Source organism: Muntiacus reevesi, chromosome 5 (genome assembly GCF_963930625.1).
Source record: "Muntiacus reevesi chromosome 5, mMunRee1.1, whole genome shotgun sequence".
NCBI lineage: Eukaryota > Metazoa > Chordata > Mammalia > Artiodactyla > Cervidae > Muntiacus > Muntiacus reevesi.
The window spans coordinates 31,507,620-31,528,543 of NC_089253.1; the positions used below are offsets into that span (position 1 = coordinate 31,507,620).

General features: G+C 45.1%; 1 protein-coding gene across 1 annotated transcript in view; it reads left to right on the forward strand.

The window, feature by feature from the left end:
• Nucleotides 1–20,286: 20,286 nt before the first annotated feature.
• Nucleotides 20,287–20,924, forward strand: part of BARX2 (BARX homeobox 2) — a 75,298-nt gene continuing 74,660 nt past the window's right edge. The window contains exon 1 of the mRNA XM_065936634.1: nucleotides 20,287–20,810. Coding sequence (XP_065792706.1) covers nucleotides 20,624–20,810 — 187 coding nt within the window. The 5' untranslated portion in view covers nucleotides 20,287–20,623. The remainder of the gene's footprint in view (nucleotides 20,811–20,924) is intronic.

Below are 20,924 nucleotides of genomic sequence, written 5' to 3' on the forward strand. Positions count from 1 at the left end.
CATTGTGTCTCAGTTTTCTCATCTATCAAATGGGGATAATAACAGTGTCTTTCTTCCTCATCTGGTAGGTGTGAGAATTGAATGAGTTAGACATAAAGCATATAGACTTCTGCCTGGCACAAAGTAAGTGCTATGTATGTGTGGGCAACTGTAATTATTTTTACAGCTGAACACATCAAGTGCTGGGGCTTCCCAGGTGGTGCTAGTGGTAAAGAATCCATCTGCCAATGCAGGAGACATAGAGACTCAGGTTCTATCCCCTGGGCTGGGAAGATCTCCTCGAGAAGGGCATGGCAACCCACTCCAGTATTCTTGCCTGGAGAATCCCAAGGACAGAGGAGCCTGGCGGGTTACAGTCCACGGGGTCATAAAGGGTCAGACACAGCTGAAGCAACTTAGCAGGCATGCATACCATGTGCTAGATGAGCAAGGTGGAAGGAGCAGATGATTGTGGAAGGTTTTATGAAAGAGGTAACATTTGACCTGAGCCTTGGTATAGTTTGGCGGCTCAGACAGTAGAGTCTGCCCGCAATGTGGAAGACCTGGTTTTGATCCCCGAGTCGAGAAGATCCCTCAGAGAAGGAAATGGCAACCCACTCCAGTATTCTTGCCTGGAAAATCCCATGGACGGAGGAGCCTGGTGTCTACAGTCCATGGGGTGGCAAAGAGTCATACAGGACTGAGTGACTAACACTTTCACTTGATATAGCTGTTTGCTGGCAGAAATAGGGCAGGATTAGGTACAAGAGAGGGTGATCCATGCAGGGAGAAGATCACTCGCATGAACAAACACTCATGAAAGAGGATGGGGTGACTGGAAAACACAGTCCACGGATTACTTGTAGGTCCTTAACTACATTTCCTTTCTTTTAAAGATGTAGTAAAGGAAAATGACTAACTTACTTGGAGAAAATACATGTTACTGTGTTTTGTGCTGCTGTGGTCTTGAAAGCACTGAATGCTCATGTGCATGGGGAAGATAACTCTCATAAGTTGATGAAAGCTGTCTTTATACCTACAAGAGTAGAGAGGACATCTGTATGCACACACACACCAATGTCTACACACAGAGACAATTGTCCTTTGTGGCTGGTTTGGAAATCATTGTGTTCCCGGTCTTGCAAAGTGCAGACTTGTATTGATTGTCATGATCACAGACTTCTAGACCACAGAGATGACATCATCCAATGACCTCATTTTATAGCCAAAGCCTGAGGCCCAGAGAGTGACTTGCTCAGCATGACTACATCGCCCAGTTACTTAGTGGGAGAACCAGGATGAGAACTGGCATGCTGTTATTGGAGGAGCTGTGTCAAACAAGTCCATATGCAGAAGTCCTGACTCCCAGGACCTTGGAATGTGTCTGTATTTGGAGATACCGTCTTTAAAGAGGTGATCAAATTAAAATAAGGTCATTAGGGTGGGCCCTAATCCAAAATGAGTGGAGTCTCTTTACAAAGAGGATATATACATTTTAAATTTTATTAATCTTTGGAAGTAGAGTTGATTTGCAGTGTTGTGCTAATCTCTGCTCTATAGCAAAGTGACTTAGTTATGCACAAATAGACATTCTTTTTTAAAATATTCTTTTCCATTATAGTTTATCACAGGGTATCAAATATAGTTCCCTGTGCTATATAGTATGTATGTGCTCAGTCTTTCAGTTGTGTCCAACTCTTTGTGACCCCATGGACTATAGCCCTCCAGGCTCCTCTGTCCATGGAATTTTCCAGGCAAGAATACTGGAGTTGTTTGCCATTTCCTCCTCCAGGGAATCTTCCTGACCCAGGGATCGATCCCGTGTCTCCTGCATTGGCAGGTGGATTCTTTACTGGGAAGAATTCTTCACCTGGGAAGCCCTGTGCTATACTGTCAAAACTTGTTGTTTATCCACTCTATGTATAAGAACAGGATCCCACGTGCCACAATGAAGAGTCTGCCCTAAGACCTGGTGCAGCCATATTAAAGAAAAAAAAATAATGGTGATTTAACTTTTGTACAGTGACTATCCATAAATATTACTGATGTATTTGCATGTCTTTATCTTGATTGCATGTCTTATCCTTGGCAAGGACTATAATAATGTACACCTTTTGTGTTCTTAAGAGTCAATAAAAAATCCTCGTTAGATAATAAAAAGAAAATCTATCAGCAATAATTCAAACAAACAGTGCCTCTGCTTTGGCATCAGCACAAGTTCCTGTAGTTGGTACCTCTTGGGCACGCTGTCCGACTCCCTATTGACACACTGCCATCTGGTGGAGCGGGGCCTGTGGACCGTCTTTCACAGTCTGATGTTGCCTGTGTCTTGACATATGTTTGTTTCCCTTTCCTGCTGATTTTCCTGACAGCTGTCCAAATCCAGGGCCGAGACCCAGGCAGGCCCAGGCCTTTGTAAAATACTGCAGGAGGTAAAAACGGTCTTCAATTTTCTCCTGTTTTGCCTTTCAATGATGCTAACAGCCTGGTGTTCCCCGGTTTGGGGATGAAAACTTGAATTCCATTCACCAAATTAACATCTCTCTCCCTTCCTCAAATCCCCTTTATTTGCATAAAGCTCACAGTTTAGAAATTTCTTCTGTAACTACTCTCTCATTCGCTTCAATTTTTTCTGAAGTAGGAATGTCTAGAATATTGCCTTCACGCAACAAAGATTTACTGAGTATTGACTTGCTCAGTGTTAGAACTAGGGGTACAGAGATAGTGGAAAGACCAGGGCCAACTTAATTCATGGATGCAGAAGGCCCAGTACCTGGAGTTTTTCATATTTTTAGGGACCTATGAAAATGTTTCAATTTCTTTTAAAATCAGAACAAAAAATAAACTTTTAAGTGGAACAAATATAATTTGATTAGCTAGTATTTTGTTGAGATTTTTTGCATTCATGTTCATCAGTATGGGGCTTCCCTGGTGTCTCAGATTGTTAGGAATCTGCTTACAGTGTGGGAGACCTGGGTTCAATCCCTGGGTCAAGAAAGTGCCCCTGGAGAAGGGAATGGCTACCCACTCCGGTATTCTTGTCTGGAGAACTCCATGGACAGAGGAACCTGGTGGGCTACAGTCCATGGGGTCACAAAAAGTTGTACACAACTGAGTGACTAATGCTTTTTCACTTCATCAGTATATGGGCCTATGATTTTCTTGTACTGTCCTTTTCTAATTTTGGTACTGGGGAAATACTGGCCTTGTAAAATGAGTTAGAAGTATTCTCTCCTCTTGTATTTTATGGAAGAGTTTGAGAAGATTGGTATTAATTGTTCTTTAAACGTTTGCTAAAATTCAACAGTGAGGCCATCTGGTCATGGTCCTTGTTGGGAAGTTTTTGATTACTAATTCATTCTTCTTATCACCGATTAGTCTGTCTAGATTTTCTACTTTTTCAAAATTCAGTCTTGATAGATTGTGTATTTATAGGATTTTATGCACTTCTGCATTGTTCAATTTGTTCATAGTAGTCTCTTGTGATCATTTCTATTTGTGTGGTATCAGTCGTGATGACGCTTCTTTCATTTTTAAAATGGCATTGGACAGTCGCCCCTCTGCAGACACATAGATTCGGAGATCCAGAGAGCTAGTTGTTCTCATCGATAACTCACTGATTTTTTAAAATATAATTTCGAATTCATAGATTTAAACCTGTTTGAGGAGCTCCGAAGACTTGCAATTATTTTCATTTTGAAGCTCCAGTTGGATTTTCTTTGGCCAGTGACAGTCTCTTTATCTTTGTTCTTGATTCTTTCTGGCAAGATCCTAGGAATATTTGATAGCTTCTTTGTTATCTAGAAAGACAGGATGTTCTAGTCTTACAGCATTTCCTTCCCTAGACCTGAAAGTCAGCCATTTTTTCAAGAAGTACTAGTTTCTTTTATTTTTTTAAAAACTTATTTTATTTTTTGGCCACATGGCATGTGAGATCTCAGTTTCCCAACCAGGGATTGAACCTGTGCCCCCTGCAGGGGAAGCACAGAACCCTAAGCACTGGACCACCAGGGAAGTTCAAGAAGTACTAATTTCTTCAATTAATAGTGCAAATGGTATCAGGTTTCAATTGACAGGTATCATGGGTTTCCTTGGAGGCATGAGTTTGATCCCTGGGTTGAGAAGATCCTCTGGCAGAAGAAATAGCAACCTACTCTAGTAGGAGAAGGGGACAACAGAAGATGAGATGGTTGGATGGCATCACCGACTTGACGGACATGAGTTTGAGCAAGATCTGGGAGTTGGTGATGCCTGGCATGTTGCAGGCCATGGGGTTGCAAATAGCTGAACATGACTGAGTGACAGAACTGAACTGAACTAGTATTCTTGCCTGAAAAATCCCATAGACAGAGGAGCCTGGAGGGCTACAATCCATAGGGTCACAAAGAGTCGGGCACCACTGAAGCTACTGAGCTTGAGCACTAGGTACTATGGTCTGAATTGTGTCCACTTACTTCCCCAAGTTCATGTATCAAAGCCCTAGGCCCCTAATGTGACTGCATTTGGAGCTAGGACCTTTCAAAGGTAACCAACGTTAAATGAGGTTAAAGGAGCGGGCCCTACTCTGATGACCAGGCAGTTCTTTCTCTCTTGTGAGGACACAGCAGGAAGGTGGCCATGTATAAGCTGGGAAGGGGAGTGAACCAGCCAGCACCTGGATCTGGGACTTTTAGCTTCCAGAACTGGGAGAAATAAAAGTCTGTTGTTTAAGCCATACAATCAATGCTTTTTTTTTTTTTTTAATGGCAACCTGAGCTTGGGATTCTCATTGTTACTGGATTGGTGATTACTTTTAGCTTCTTTAGTGGACAAGACCAAGTAAAGTTTATCCCTCATTATAAAGTTTACAGTCCCAGGATAACAACACTGAAACTACCAACTATGTTACATAATGGAATATTTTCATCATATAATCACTAAAAAGGCTGAAAGCTCTTCCTTATACTTTCCTCATATAGCTCTACTATATTTGTATAGAGCATATTACCATTACACAATGTTCTCTCCCTTTTAATTTTCATTTAGCCTTAAATTTACAAGTAAGTATAGGCTTAATGTTCATCATCAGTTTTGGGGTTACTTTTCTGTGTTCATGGTGCTGAGGAGCTTTATTTTTTCCCAGCTTTATTGAGGTATAATTGACAAATGAAACATATTTATTTATTTTTAATTGGAGGATAATTGATTTACAATGCTGTGTTGGTTTCTGTCATATAACAACAAGAACAAGCCATAGGTGTACACATGTCCCTTGCCCCTGAACTATTTATTTTTAATTAATTTATTTTTTGGCTGCTCCATGAAGCATGTGAGATCTGAGTTCCGTGACCAAGGATAGAACCTGTGACCCCTGCAGTGAAAGCATGGAGTCTTAACCACTGAACCTCTAGAGATATCCCCAATACGTGTATTTATTTAAAGTGTATAATAGAATGATTTGATACATATTTATATATAATATCTATATATAAACTGTGAAATGATGATGACCACAGTCAAGCTAATTCACACATCCATCACCTCACGTCGTCATCTTTTGCATATGCATGTTGTGGGAACACTTAAGATTTCCTCTCAAAGGTGGTTGTCTGAAAGCCAGGAAGAGGGTCTCACCGGGAAGTGAATCGGCCAGCACCTTGATCTTGAACTTCCAAGCTCCAGAGTGGTGAGAAATAAATGTCTGTTGTTTAAGCCTGTGGTTAATCTATGGTATTTTGTTATAGCCTCACAAGCAGACTAACATGTGACTGTGTGTGCACACGGGTGCACAAGGTCACGCACACACACACACACACCTATATTTACATTTTCTGCTTATATAGAAACCTGTGAGTGCACATCAACACCCCCAATTCCAATCCAACAGCGAGTATTCCTTTTGCCTTTCCCTCATTTCAAATCTCAGACAATGAAAACTATGACTCCTGCCGTCCTCATGATTTTTGTCCTCAAAATTACTTTATTTGCTCAGTCACCTGAGGCAATCAATCTTTTCACCCCTGACCCGTGGGTCTCACTTGGCCATTTTCCTCACTCTGTCCTAACCCCCTGCTAAGCCACCTCTCTGCCCAATCTCCTTCTTTGCTTGGGTACCCTAATGGCTCTTCCCAGGTGGGGCTAGTGGTAAAGAATATGCGTATAATGCAGGAGACAAGGGCTCAATCCCTGGGTTGGGAAGATTCCCTGGAGTATGAAATGGCAATCCACTCCAGTATTCTTGCCTGGGAAATCTCAAGGGCAGTGGCCCTGGCGGGCTACAGTCTATGGGTCGCAGAGTCAGTCATGACTGAGCACCAGTGACTCTTCTCTTCAATTCTTTTTTTTTTTTTTCCTTCAATTCTTTAAGAAGGAAATAAACTTGTATTATTTTAAAAAATGGATTTAAATTTATGTTGAAATAAGAGATTCACTGTTCTCTGTTGTAAGATTATGCCATGTTCTTATCTGTAAGGGTGATATTTCACTCCTTATTCTTTTTTTTTTCCTTGTAAGAATTTCCAAAAGGTTTGATTTTGATACTTTTCTATTGCTATTTTTCACATGAGGTTAGTTTCTCTGAATTTTTAGAAAGAGGCAGAGTTGAGAGGCCCATCTAACTTCCAAAAGCATTAACAAACATGGTAGCTTGCTTTCTGAGATTTCCCATCTCTCTTCCTCCGCCCCAACTTTGTCTGTGCCTTTTCTTCCATTGTCTTTTTTATCCCTGTCCTGTGAAATCTGATTTCACTCTTAGGACTTTCTCCTTATATAGGTTCTGTTCTGGATGTCAGTCTTTTTTTTTTTTTTTTTAATGGTACAGTCACTTAAAAAGTGCTCCTGCATTGGGAACTTAAGAGTCTTAACCACTGGACCACCAGGGAAGTCCCTGGGAGGGATTCTTGGAGGTCCGTTTTGAGAATTTCAGAGGCTCTGCTCTCTAGACCTTTCTATGTTCACCTTGGACTCCTTGCACTCACCTATTACCCATGTAAATGGTATTACCATGCAGTTAAAACTGTTCAGTGTCAGGTGCTGCTCTCAAGTTAGACGATCACAGATTTTAGGGAATACTAGCTGCTATTTTGGGGCCCACCTTTTGTCAACTTCTCAGATACCCCATTGTTTCCATCTGCACAGGTGGCAATGCCTTACTCATCTGTGCCGTGGGTGGGTTGCCCTCAGGGCTTGCAGTTTGTAGTTCATGGGGACACTTTATCATTTAGTTTCCCTGTAAAGTCGTGGCCAACTTGCACAATCCCATGGACCATAGCCAGCCAGGCTCCTCTGACCATGGGATTTTCTAGACAAGGACACTGGAGTGGTTTGTTATTTCCTTCTCCAGGGATTTTGGCCCCTGGTTGACAACTACCAATCACACCTCCACCTCCACCTCCACTCCTATCAGAAAAGATAAGCAGAAGCAGTCTGCCCTCACCTGGGTGGAACGAAGGAAGACCTTTACAGTCCTGTCTCAGAGCCTCGCCACATCTGCAGCTCTCTGACACATAAAATCCAGAAGGGTTTGACCATCCTGCTCTCCCATGGGACATCATGCTGGCCCCTGACATTGATGATATTTTTTTCTAGTTGAATCTGGAAGAAAGAATTAGGGAGCACTCTGACAAGATGGATGCACGCTAGAGGGGAGCTCAGAAGTGCTTGCTCCATCAGGGACAGTTCCAGGGCTCCTAGGGTCTGGGGCTCAACAGCCACTGCTAAGTGACCTGCACCTTGCATGCTCACTGCAAAGGAAAAGTACCCCATTTGCGGGACTGTTTGGGTTGTGGGGCTTCGCATCTGACATTTGGCTGTGCTACTTTGACCCACGCACTGGGTCCCCCATTAGGCCACTGATTTCTTGGCAGAGCTACAGCCTTCATTTCAAACTGTCCTACCAGTTTCACTGTAAAATCCACTGTAAAAGACCTAAAATTATGGCATCTCTGGCATACAGAGATGCAACCTCTACCCAGCTCCCACGGGAGACCCCAGGGGCAAAGCCATGCCTGTTCTGTGAACAACTACACTGTATTTGCAAATACAGCCACCTCACAGCTTGGTCCTGGCAGAGACGAGATGTCTGATGATGGGATACAAGATGAGTTTGTAACCTGAACTGTTTGACTAAACTACATTTGTCATACAACTAAATGCAACCACAGAGCAGCATGTCAGCATAGGATGGAACCAATATCTATGAGGTCAGGCCTGAACATGTCCAGGAGACACGTTTTCCGTTGCCGCGCAAGAAACTAAGTGGTTCGAAACAATGACTTGTTATTTCTCCTGATTCCGTGGGCTGGGGATTCAGGCAGTACTTGGCAGGGGAGTGCATGAGCTCCCTGCCCATGTCTCCATGCTGCGAGGTCATGGTGGGGCGAGATCATCCGAAAGCATTTCACTCACATGCCTGGCTCCTTGAGACCCATCTGCATGGCCACTCTCCTCCCAGGAGTTTGGGGTTCCTCACAGGTCTGTGGTCTGTCAGGGGAGCTGGATTTCTTGCATAGTATGTGCTTTCCAAGGGACAAAAAGTGGAATCGCCGGTTCTCTGAAGAGCCAGGTCCAGAACCATCACTTCTGCTGCATGTAGTTGTGTCCAATGCTTTGTGACCCTATGAACTGTAGCCCTCCAGGCCCCTCTGTCCGTGGAATTCTCCCGGCAAGAATAGTGGAGCGGGTTGCCATTTCCGTCTCCCAGAAAGGAGGCCTGATCTTCCCTATTTCAGGATGTGATAGCGATCTGTGCTACTTCTGAGACAGCCCTGAGGTCTGGGAGCCCCTGGAGTGGAGGACTGGGGAACTAGTTAGCCAGGGAGGGCATTCCTTAAACGTCCGCATTGAAATACAATAGAATGTTACCTCCTGAGGACCTCGGGCGCTGTTCTGGGCCCAGGTGATGCTCTGAGCCCACCGGCGCCTGCTCCGAAGCCAGTCTTGGGCGCTGGAGATTTTTCTGCCAATAGAGGGAGACGTGGCTCCACAGCACAGACGCAGTTCTGCCTTTCATCCGGGAGGGGGCAGTGCCGGCCACGCCGCCGCCCGAGACCCCGCGGGCTCCGGGACAATCCGCGGCTGACTCCCGGCAGGGTCCCTCCGAAAGCCAAGGCGATTGGGCCCTAAGGCCCCGCCGGGGGCGTCGGGAAGGACTGCTGGGAGGTGAAAAACTTGTGAGAACTCCGAGAAAGCTCGTTGACAGTCTACCTTCTACATGATTATCAACTCATTTTCCTTGCTCATGAAATTTCTGTTAGCTTTCAACAGGTGATTGGGACTGTCTATATTTAGAGTAACCGAAGCTGCAGGACACATGAGATGCTTCGGCTTACCATCCGAGACCAACTTTGCTATTTCCTGACTTTAATATGTTTTCATATCAGCCTCCTTAGTTTTCAGTACATCTCAGTTTTATAAAGTGCTGAGCATTATTCTTAATGTGGAAGATGAAAAACAGATATTTGCATAACTGTAATTATAACTCTTCCCACCCCCTTCCCTCCTGTTTGGAAAAATAAACTGGGATTCTTGAAGAATCATTGTCCAGTGGGAGGTATAGTGAATTTGAACTCAGAAGACCTGGGTCTGGGTTGTTTCGTCGCTAAGCCCTGTCAGACTCTTTTGTGACCCCATGGATTGTAGCCTGCCAGGCTCCTCTGTCCATGAGATTTCCCAGGCCAGAATACTGGAGTGGGTTGCCATTTCCTTCTCCAGGGATCTGCTCAGCCGAGGGATTGAACCCCTGTCTCCTGAACTGGCAGGCGGATTCTTTACCACTGAGCCCCCTGGGGAGCCTGAGGCTCTGAGATTAGGGTCTGCAACATTCTTCGCTGTGGGTGGGGTCCTCAGGTAAAACATGGATTGCTCATACCTGAAATACAAATGATGAGATACGTCTCTTTTCATTCACAGGGCTTTGTAAGCCTCCAATGAAATAAGCTACTTGGAAATTTTCTGTAAATGTTAAGTGTTCTGCACATGTAAGATGTTTTAAAAGTGCACAGTATTTTTGAACTTAAATGAAATGCTTTTGAGGAAAAATGAGAAATGTTATATTGAAAAATAATTCAAACAATATGCAAAACTACAGAAAGGAAAGTAAGTCCCTCAAAATTTCACTATCAAGAAATTATCACTGTTAATATTTGAACATGTTTTCAGACAACTCTGCATGTCCATATTTACGTATGTATGTAAACAGTGTTTCAAAAATTAAATTGTATTCCACATTCTCTTATTTAAATGCCTTTTCCTCCACTCTATTGCATGATATCTAATATTTATTGATCTTCAATAATGTGTCAGGCTTTATCTAAGCCTTTTAAGTGAATCCTTATTTAATCTCAGAGCAGTGGCATTGAGTATCTACTTTTATCGTAAAGATGGGGAACTGAAGTTCAGAGAAGTGAAATAACATATTTTCCAATTTCCTGCCACTTTAAGGAGTCTTACAACTAACATATTTGCTTCTGCTTATGGCTTTTTCTACTTTTATTACTATGTCTTCAGCACCCTGTTTATTGGTAGTCAAATCAAGAGAACTACTTATTTAATACGTCTATTCTCATACCCGCAAATCTCTGGGGAAAGAGACTTAGGGGTTGAGAAGTTTTTAAACAAGCTCTCCTTGGAAGTTGTTATGTGTACAATCATGTTTGAGAACCACAACCTTGGTTTAAATTCCTAGGTTGGGTTTGCTGGATCAGTTTTAAATCTGAGACATAATGCCAAACGGCCCTCCAGAAATGTCAACTAGTTTACATTCCCACAAACCGTGTGACTAATTCAGGCTCTTTTGCTTGGATCTCTTTTTGTATTCCACAATATTATCTTATAAATTGCTTCCTAGTTTGCCATCAGGACAGTAACCTACTTGTTGGCTATTTAGCGTATGTGTGTGTCTGCTAAAGTTTCAATTTAAGGTTGAGCACTTGTATTGAAATATGCTAATTATTTTGAAGTTCAGGAACCTTTGTGCATATTCTGTTCAGTGCTACTTTCTCTTCCTGTCTCATCTCTTCATCACCTTGCCTCATGCTGTTCTCTTTCTGGTCTCCAAGCCATTGTCTTCAGGGCTGTAAAACATATTTTTCTAAATCCTACTGGATAAATGAAAGTATAAACTGCGTAATTAGTACCTCCAGGTGGAAAAAAGTTTCTTGTTATTTTCACAAGAAGTCAACTACAATCTACCTTCCGCCCCGCTGTTTGATCTCTCTCGTTTATCCTATTCTTAACCCAGAGTCCTGCCAAATTCTCCAAAATGTTTTGATCTTACCAACCTCCAGTCTCCCCACGTCAGAACTAAAGTTCTCCCCCTTGGCTACGTGAACATCATTCCTTTACTGGATTCCAGAGTTTCTGAAGCAAGATTCTCCTTGTACTAAAGTTCTAAATAAAACTTCTTTTCTCCTTTCTCCTTTTCAAAAACCATCTTCTTCCTACCTAGGAAACTGTATTTCTTTGAATTTCTTTGTCCTCAAAGTAAAGAGTTATTTTCTCTCCTAAAGACGACAGACTTTTATTTTTTTTACCCATTCATTTACAATTAGCCTTTAACAATTAAGATAGGGACACTTCATAAGTTATACACAGACAGCCTCTAAATGACCATGTACTCTGGAATATTCAGTAGGAGGGTGAGTTCATCTCAGACTTAAAGTTTACATTATTCATTTAAGACAGTAATTGTTTCTGATTATCTGTATCTTAAAAAAAAATTTTGAATCTATGCACAGAGAATAAAGCCCTGTAAAATTAAACATAGGTAGGTTATCTGGATTTCATTGCCCAAAAGAATATAAAAATGTCTTCTTTTTCTAACGCATTTATGCAAGTGAGAGCTTTCATTCTGATACAGTTTTCTGAACCAAATTATTTTATAAACTGTTTCAGATCAGAAGGTTTTTAGTCTGTGAATGAGAACATGAATGTGAAAGGAAGACGGGTTAGTACAAGCAGAATGTTGGGCTGAGGTTCTGACTTTCTCTTCCCTTCTCTGAGCATTTGTTTCTCCTTGGGGCTGTCTCTGTGTGATCTAGAAAGGTAATGATTTGAAATCACAAATATTCATTGACAATTCCATATAGGAGGCTGAAAAAAATAAAAAGATTTCATTGTTTTGATGATTTTACAGAGAAGCATTCTATGCAGCAGTGATTCAAAGAAAAGGCTATATTCTCATATATGTGTCGTTCAAATAACGTATCATATTTCCTTTAAGTGAGGACATAGGCGGACAGGAATGCTAGTAAATTCCTGGGGAATAAACACTATTTGGTGATTTCTAATTCTGCTGCTTTCATTTTCAACATTTAACAAACACCAGTCTGGCTTAATTCTAGCATGATCCCAACCTCGAGAACATCGAATTCAAATCAACACAGAATTGTCTCAGAGACGTGGCTAAGCCATCTTCATACCCATGACATTTTGGACTGAAGATCTGTCAGAACACCTCCCAAACATTAACCGATAAAAATCGCAACCTCCTTCAGGAACCGGTTTCAGAAGAGAAAATTAAAACCTTTTGAGCTGTATCCACTTACTGTCTACTCTGAGAAAACAACCCATTGTTCTGCTGTACAAATGACTAATTTGACTAATTTTTTCCCCTGACTTGGCAGAATCTTTTATTGAACTGATTGAAATGACCAGATGTTTTGGCAGCTTATGTAGACATAATCTAAGAAACTCAGTAATTGACTTAAGTAAACGTATCAGGATGTGGACTGGCAATAGAATTGGGGATTCTCTGTTCTGTGATGACTTCAAATCCCTCTTTAAAAGGAAAGCTGCTAAAAAAAAAAAAAAAAAAAAAAAAAAAGGAAAGCTGCTTGTGTAATTGAAATGCACAACAGAGATTGGCACCAACTCATTCATTTACTTTAGTAATTTATAGCCTATGTAGATCTGAGCATCTCTGTAACTTTCAGAAAAAAACCAAGGAAAAGCTTCAGCATTAGAGAGTTATAAAAATTGTCTGTGAGTCTGTCTGCGCAAATGAAATGAAATACTTCTTTGTATAAAAATCCCCAGATGAAAAGATTGAAGCAGAATTTCATTTGACTCAAATTATCTAGAAAATGATACAATTGCATTGCCTTAACTTTTTGAGTGTTTTTTTTAGAAAATATTTAATACCAGAATTTTCCATGTTATTTTTTGATTCTCCATTTTGCTTTGAGCACACTTCTGTGTTATAATCTCTACTGGTAATAAAAATATTCATCATAAATAACTCATTAAAGTCAACTTTCTCTTAAAAGCCTATAACCAAAAGAAAAATTTTAAATTGTGGTTTATTCCTTAGAAAAGGAAACAGTCTAATGAAAAAAAAAAAGTAAACAGTCTACATGTCTTTCTGTGTCCAAAAGCCTGCCAAGGAAGAGCAGAGGGCAGAAGGAAAACAAACGTCAAATTTTGGGCTGGACAATTCACTTGGCCTCAGTTTTTTTTTTTTTTTTAAAGCCTGTTTTTTCCCTTTCCTCTAAGATTAAGGATTCCTCTTGAATTTATTTAGGAAACAAGGTTTTTGAGTATCTCTTATTTCCTCCTTTTCCTGTTGTTTCCTACTCACTCATTCATTCCTATATTTTACAAAATGTATCAAACCTGGGCTCTGGCAGGTTTGCACACCCACCTCCTCTGCACTTAGAACTAAGTAGGTGATTAGCACCTGTGACCAGGAGTCTGAGCAAACTTCCTCTTCCTTACCAGCTTGGAGAGCAGAGGCCATTACGTTCTGACTGGCACTCTGTACCCAGTGTTCTTGGTAAATATTGGTCTGTAAGAGCATAATAACCATCCCACCAGAAAGTTAATCATTCGAGCCTTGTTTTCTCTTCATGTGGTCAGAGGCAGACTGGCTCCACAAGTCTTTCCCCTGCACTGGCTGACACAGGAACCTTCCTGTCCTTGATAACAGCCCATGCCAACAACCAAACGACTGATCGCTCTCTTTGAAATCTGGCCTCTCTGGGTTGGTTGCTGGCCGGCCCTGTGTTAGGGCAGATTATGGAGAATTCACATGAAACCTAACTGAGGCCTGCTTGAAGCAGAGGAGAGAATAAAAATACTTTATGAGATGATTTGGGTGAGCTGTCACCCAGTGGGTGCAGGATCCTAGCAGGATCCTATGTTTCTGCAGACAGAAAACATAACAACGATAAATGAGCCAGTCTCTTGTGAAGTGCTGGTTAGGATGATTGACACCTACAGATGTGCTGAGTCTGGGCTGCAGGTGCCAGATGTTGAGTAGCACTCAGGGACACTTGGTGGCCAGCGCCATTCCCCTCAGTTAACGATAGTCCCTTACTTTTATACTGGTTCCTCCCACTCTTCATTTCTTGGTTGATCCTAGGTTCTGAACATCGAACAAAAGCCTAAACCAGACATATATGAAACTGCAGTGGCTCTGACGCTTTTTAAAATATGCAGTTGTATTTTGTGATGGTTTCTTACCCTAATCTTTGTTGTTTATCTATAAAAAAAATTTTTTTTGGCCACTTCACAAGGCGTGTGGGATCTTACTTCCCTGACCAGGGATCGAACTTGTACTCCCCCTGAATTGGAAGCTTGGAGTCTTAAGCACTGGACTGCCAGGGAAGTCCCTTTGTGATTTCTTTATATATATATATATTAGTTCATTTATTTATTTTTGGTTGCACTGGGTCTTCACTGATGCACAAAAGCTTTAATCTAGCTGCAGTGAGTGGGGGCTACTCTTCACTAGGGTGGGCGGGCTGCTTATTGCAGTGGCTTCTCTTGTTGCTGGTCACAAGCTGTAGGGTGCATGGGCTTCAGTAGTTGCAGCTCCCAGGCTCTCGAGCACAGGCTCAATATTTCTGGCACATGGGCTTAGTTGCCCTGAGGCCTGTGGGATCTTTCCAGATCAGGAATCAAACCCACATCTCCTGTATCAGCAGGAGGATTCTTTACCACTCACTGAGCTTCCAGGGAAGCCCTGTGATGGTTTTTGAAAGCAAATTGCTTCCTAGGTTCTGAACATTGAACAAAAAACCAACCAACTCCCCATACACATGAAACAGCAGTGGCTTGGATGCTTTTTGAAAAATGCAGTTGTATGTGTGATGGTTTTTGAAAGTGAATAGCTTATTTTATTGAACTCACAGTAAAGGCAGTGGGAACACCGGCTTCTCATGAATTAGTGCAATGCATACAGTCCTCCATGGAACCCTCCAGCAAACCTGAGTTGGCTACCATCATCCCACGTTGCGGGTGAAGACAAGAGGTCAGGGAGATTACTAACTAATTGGGCTGTGAATGGAACACATATTTGCCTGATTCAAAAGTTCTTTCCACTTACCCCAGGCTCAGCGCACTGCTCCCTGACATATTGAAAAATGATTCTCCTCTCTTGTGGCAGCTTCCTCATGAGTGAGGGGTATCATTTACAAAAAAGAACAAATCAAAACCAGTGCTGTCCCAAACATCAGTATCCATTTCTACAACATTGTGAAAAACATAGGAGTGCTTAAATTTTATTTTCCTGGCTATATCCAATGGGATAATTGAGAAAAATAGGCAGAAACAAGACTGTTTAGCCTGGATGGAAGGGAAGGTTGAGGAAGAATGGATACATGTATATGAATGACTGGATCCCTTTCCTGTCCATCTAAAATTTATAACAACATTGCTAGGTGGATATACTCCAATATAAAATAAAAAGTAAAAAGAAAAGAAAAGAAAAAAGAAGACTGTTTAATGTTAGGATAGAGCAATTTAAAAAAGGAAATAATCAGCAAAACAAATGTTTTTTGAACTTTTTATTTTATATTGGTGTATAGCTGATTCACAATGTTGTTTGTTTCAGGCGGACAGTAAAGGGACCCAGTCATACATATACATGCATCCATTTTCCCCCATACTTCCCTCCCATCCAGGTTCCCACATAACATTGAGCAGAGTTCCCTGTGCTATACAGTAGGTCCTCAAAACAAATTTGTGTGTGTGTGTTTTAATTTTTAAATCTGTATACCAAGCTTCTAAAAATTTGGAAACATTTGGATGATTCACTGCATTTTCACTTTTCACATAAATGTTAGGTGCCCTGTAGATACAGCAATCGTCTTTTTTTTTTTTTCAGTTTTAACTTTTCCACCAGAAAGATGTTTCGAGAAAGAAGGACCTATTCAGACATTTCCAAGCCCATTTGTCAAGTGGATTGCATTTGTACCTCTCTGAAAAAGATGCTTTACAGAGTATGAGAGCAGTTTTTGTAAATTAATATCATCATTAAAAATAAGCTGGCTTTCTTGTCTGCCTCCTTTGACTTCTTGTGCAAGACTGCTGAGCCGGGCTCTGCAGGCAGCAGTTTTGGCATGGCCCTGGAGCCCAGGGGAATATTAACTTACAAGGCTTTCCCTATTTTGCTTTTACATGTCTGAAACTATTTCAAAACTTAGCGACTGAAATACAAGTTATTAAACACACTTTACTGGAGTGTAAGGAGTGCTTTCGCTCCCCTCCCCCTACTTGGAGAAAAGATGATGGGGAATGAATTCGTTTACTCAGAAGACTTACTTATGTACTGGCCACTTCTGTATCTACCTTGACACATTGCCCAAGGTTATAAGATGATAGTTACACAAAAAATGAAGCTGAGTTCATTTACCTAGGGTTAGCTCCTAGAGGCAATTAAAATGCCACCCTAGGATTTTAAAATACTGTTTTGTTTTGTTAAATTTTCATGTATTCTAGTTGAGTAGAGACACTGGGTGTCAGCTGAAATGGGAAAGAGCAGGTCTTTGGTTTCTAATTGTCAAAACCTTAAACTTTACACAGGTGTCTTGGCCCCTTATTTCTGGCTGGGCCCTATCCCCAGGAATTAGGCGCCAGATGGAGGAGGGGAGTCGAGCTCCTGAAGCCTCCTGGGGGTGTGCATTTTTATCCTTTTCCCTGCCTGCCTGAGCAAGAATGGCTGGGTACAGACGGGTCTGTTTCTCTCCGTGTGTGTTCCTCCCGGTAGAGGGGCAGACACCGCCGGGGCACCGTCGTCACAGGAGGCTGGGAAGTGTCTGTGGGTCTCCAGCAGCTGGAAAAGGTTTGAGGCTCTTTGGCAGATGTTTGCTGTTCCAGCCACTTCATTAATGTTGGAAACTAAACCCCGGACTATTCCTGACCAAAGCCCCACTTTGTGATTGACAGCTGGGGTGTGCTTCCTTCTACGGAAGCCCTTTACAGTCTGATCAGGAGAAAGGGAGTGAAAAGAGAGAGATGAGAGCAAAATGGGAGCTGGGCTGGATGCTGTTCCTGAAAAATCAAAACTACAAAGGAAGGAGAGATGGATTTAAGGAGAAAGACAAATTCAGTACAACTAGTTATGATCTGAAGTCCTACCAAGTTCTTGAGTCTTACACACATTATATAATGATCCAAACTTTCATGCATTAACTTATTCATGACATGTACTGAGAACCTACTATGTGCCAGGTACTACGCTGGTCTTGGTGATACAAGATGAATTGTTCAGTGGGTGAAATTAACACACAGAAAACAGTAACTTGGTAAAGAAACCCCTAAGATAGCAACAGCAACCACAGTCTTGAGAAGTGGGGGATATTTTTTGAGAGGTGACATATGAGATGGGCCCTGAATTGCTTTTTCAGGCAAAGAAGGAGGGAGGGGATGGGGTGCCTTGGGCATTCTCACTGAAGTCAAGAGCTGTAAAAAAAGGGCACGGATCATGAAATGCCAACCTTGTGAAATAGATATTATGATGGTCATGTACAAATGAGAAAACAGGCTTGTCTTTGATTATAAACAACACAGAGCTGGAGGCTCCAGACTCCAAGATCGGGCATCCCTCTCCACTCAACCTGGAGACTTGTGCTGTCAGACCCCTTCTGAGATTTCTTGCGTCTGTGGTAGAAAATAGAAAAGACGGAAAGTCCAAGAATTATTACTTAATTTATTATGTAGCTATTTGGATACGCTGCAGATTTCCAGTGGCAGGACCAGTTGCGGGAGAGTCGGAGCGAACGTTGTGCAGTGGTCGAGTGCACGCCGGGAGGAACGCGGGCTGGAGGGCGCGGCGGGTAGAGGCGAGGCCGGTTCCCCCAGACCGGGCGGCTGGGGCTTTGGGGCAGTCCAGTCCCGCGAGCCACCCGCAGCCGTCCGGGTGGCAGAGCGGCGATGCAGGGGCACAGGAGCGCGGCTGCAGATGCGGGTCTGAAGAGAGGACAAGAAGGAGCAAGGAAAGGAAGAGAGGAAAGAAAGAAAGAAATCAGGCTGACAGATGGGGAGAAGGGGAGAAGCGGGAGTTCGCTCGAGCAGAGGAGGCCCGAAGGGCTGGGAACCGTGGGGGAAGGAGAAATGGGCGCAAGCGGGGGAAAGGGACGGTGGCGGTGGAAGGGCCAGGAAGAGCCGGCCAGGGGAGGACGAGGCAAGAGGTGGACGAAAAGACAGGGGCCAAAGGGCGCGCGCGTTCCGTGAAAGCCCGACAGGGGGTCCAAGCGGTTAACGCTCGATCCCTCGCCAGGGTCGCTGGGTGCGATGCAGAGCCCCCCACCGCCCCCCCACGCCGCGCCCTCCGCTCCCACCGTACAGTTTCTCGTCGCCGCAGACAGCGCTGCACTTTACAGCAGGAAATTTAGCTCCGCACCCAAAAATGTCCTCTGCTTCAACGCCGCACCCCTGGGACGGTCCCCAGCTCGTGGCGCAGCGTGTCCTTGCTCCGCCAGCGTTCAGAAGGCGCCCGGCGGCGCTGCCCAGACTGAGCCCGGAGCATCCTCGGCCCGGTTCCCGGCAGCGGACAGGCCGTGGAACCCGCCACCACGGCCGGGGGCGCACCGGGACCCAGCAGGGCGACCTTCAGGCCTTGGGGCGGGACGCGCGCCGCCACCCGGACACGTGGCCGCAGCTCCCACGGGCCCTCGAGCTGTCTCTCCGGGGGCGGGGGGGAGAAGAATGAGCATAAGGAGATATGAGAATAAACGAAAATTGTATTAAATTGGAGGGGAGGGGCGGAGGGGAGCCAGGGTGCACGCAAACACTTTGGGAATGAAGTTCCTCAAAGGCGCGTAGCGGGCCACGTCTAATGTAAGGCTATAATTCGGTTTATTACTACTTTTTTTCTAAGTGCTTCGTTATTAGTTCTCCAGTCGTGGCGCTTCCCTCGGAGTCGAACCACTCGCCCAGGCGCGCGCGTTCACTTGCTTCGCGGCGACTTGGGCCCCGGAACAAGCAGCTCCGCGGGGAGCCCGCCGCGATAGAGACCGCGAGATGTCACCAGCCACAAACTCGGTCTCTGCGAAGGCCATCCGCATCTGTAATTCTTAATACCCCTTCCGGCCCCACACAAACCTTTTCCCAGACAAAATCGCGCGGAACTGGCAGCACCGACAGTTTCTGCCGAGCGCGGGCGCGCGGGGAGGATGCCGGCAGAAGGACTGTCAGTCTGGGTGCCTAGGCTGGGTGGGGTCCCCTCGCCCAACAATTTCAACTGAAAAGAAAAGTTCGTTCAGCTACTAACTGGAATAGACTCGGAAGTTAGGCATCCAGGAGGGAAAAGACAAAACACTTCATGAACGCGTGTCCTCGAGACTGCCCGATCCCTGCGCGTCTCCAGGGACCTGGGGGAGAAACGCTGCGGTGCCCGAGTATTCGGCTCCAGGAGCCACCACCGGGCCGGCTGCCCGAGGACCAGCCGCACCGGTAGTCACGCTCCGCTGGCCCTCCTGGAGGCGAAAAAAGGTTTATAAACAGAGTTAAAGAATAAAAAAAGAACACATGTTTTTACTGATTCCTTTTTTTTTTAAGTTTACTGGTGGGATAACGGACAGCACTAGGGTCATTGATGGCTTGGGATTTCCGCGGAACCATTAACTTCGCGATCCCAGCGCACACTCCGGGTGCTGGAGCGCGCGGGCTGGGCGCGGGCTGCGAGCCTAAGGAACGCGAGGGATGCCCTGGTCCTCGGGAAACGGCCTCCGGAAGTCCAGATGGGGAGGGAACCAGATGCTGGGGGACGCCGGTTCTGGGGTCCGCAGTCTCAGGAGCCACGGCGAGGTCTCCCCTTCTTTCTACTAACAGACCAGGACGTGCCGGCCGGCTGGGTGTTGGCGATGGGAGCCGGACCCGGAGCGCAGCATGCCCGGAGCGCGGGACTCGGCGGGGGCAGCGGCCAGCCGAGGCCTGGCCGGCAGGCGGGGGCGGCGCGCGCTCCCCGCACCGCGCGCACACACAGGCGCGCACACTGCACTCACACACACACCTGGAGCTCGTCCCGGGAGGGGGGCGGGGAGGACAGCCAAAGAGAATGTCTTAAAATAGGCAGGCAGAAGAGCGCTAGACGCTGAGAGGCGGGAGGAGGCGATCGCGAGCGGCAGGCACTAGGCGCCCGGTTGCACAGGCGGGCTGGGCGGGGTGGGCGCCGACGCCCCTCGGCGGCCAGCCCTCGGCGCAGCTCGGCACCCGACCCCGCAGGAAGCGCGCGCTGATTGACAGCTGCGATGTCCCCAAAAGGCTCCGCGAAGATGCTGATCCGCGGGTGGGTCTAGACGCGCGGCCGGCGCGCCCGGTGCCGCCTCCCCTCCGCACCCCTCCTGAGCCCCGCCGCCTCCCGGCCGCGGAGTAGCCGGGCCGAGGCCCCCGCCGGCGCGCCAGCCCCACGGCCCCGGCTGGCGGGCGCTCGACCGGGCTCACCATGCACTGCCACGCGGAGCTGAGGCTGAGCTCGCCCGGCCAACTCAAAGCAGCCAGGCGGCGCTACAAGACTTTCATGATCGACGAGATCCTCTCCAAGGAGACCTGCGATTACTTTGAGAAACTTTCGCTGTACTCCGTGTGCCCGTCGTTGATCGTGCGACCGAAGCCCCTGCATTCCTGTACCGGTAAGACGGCCCGCGGGGGCGCCATGGGGTGCGGCAGCTTTGGCACCGGGGTCGGGCGCTTGACCACTCTGTTCTCCCACCCGAGGGCGAGAGGAAGCAAGCCGGGAACTCTGG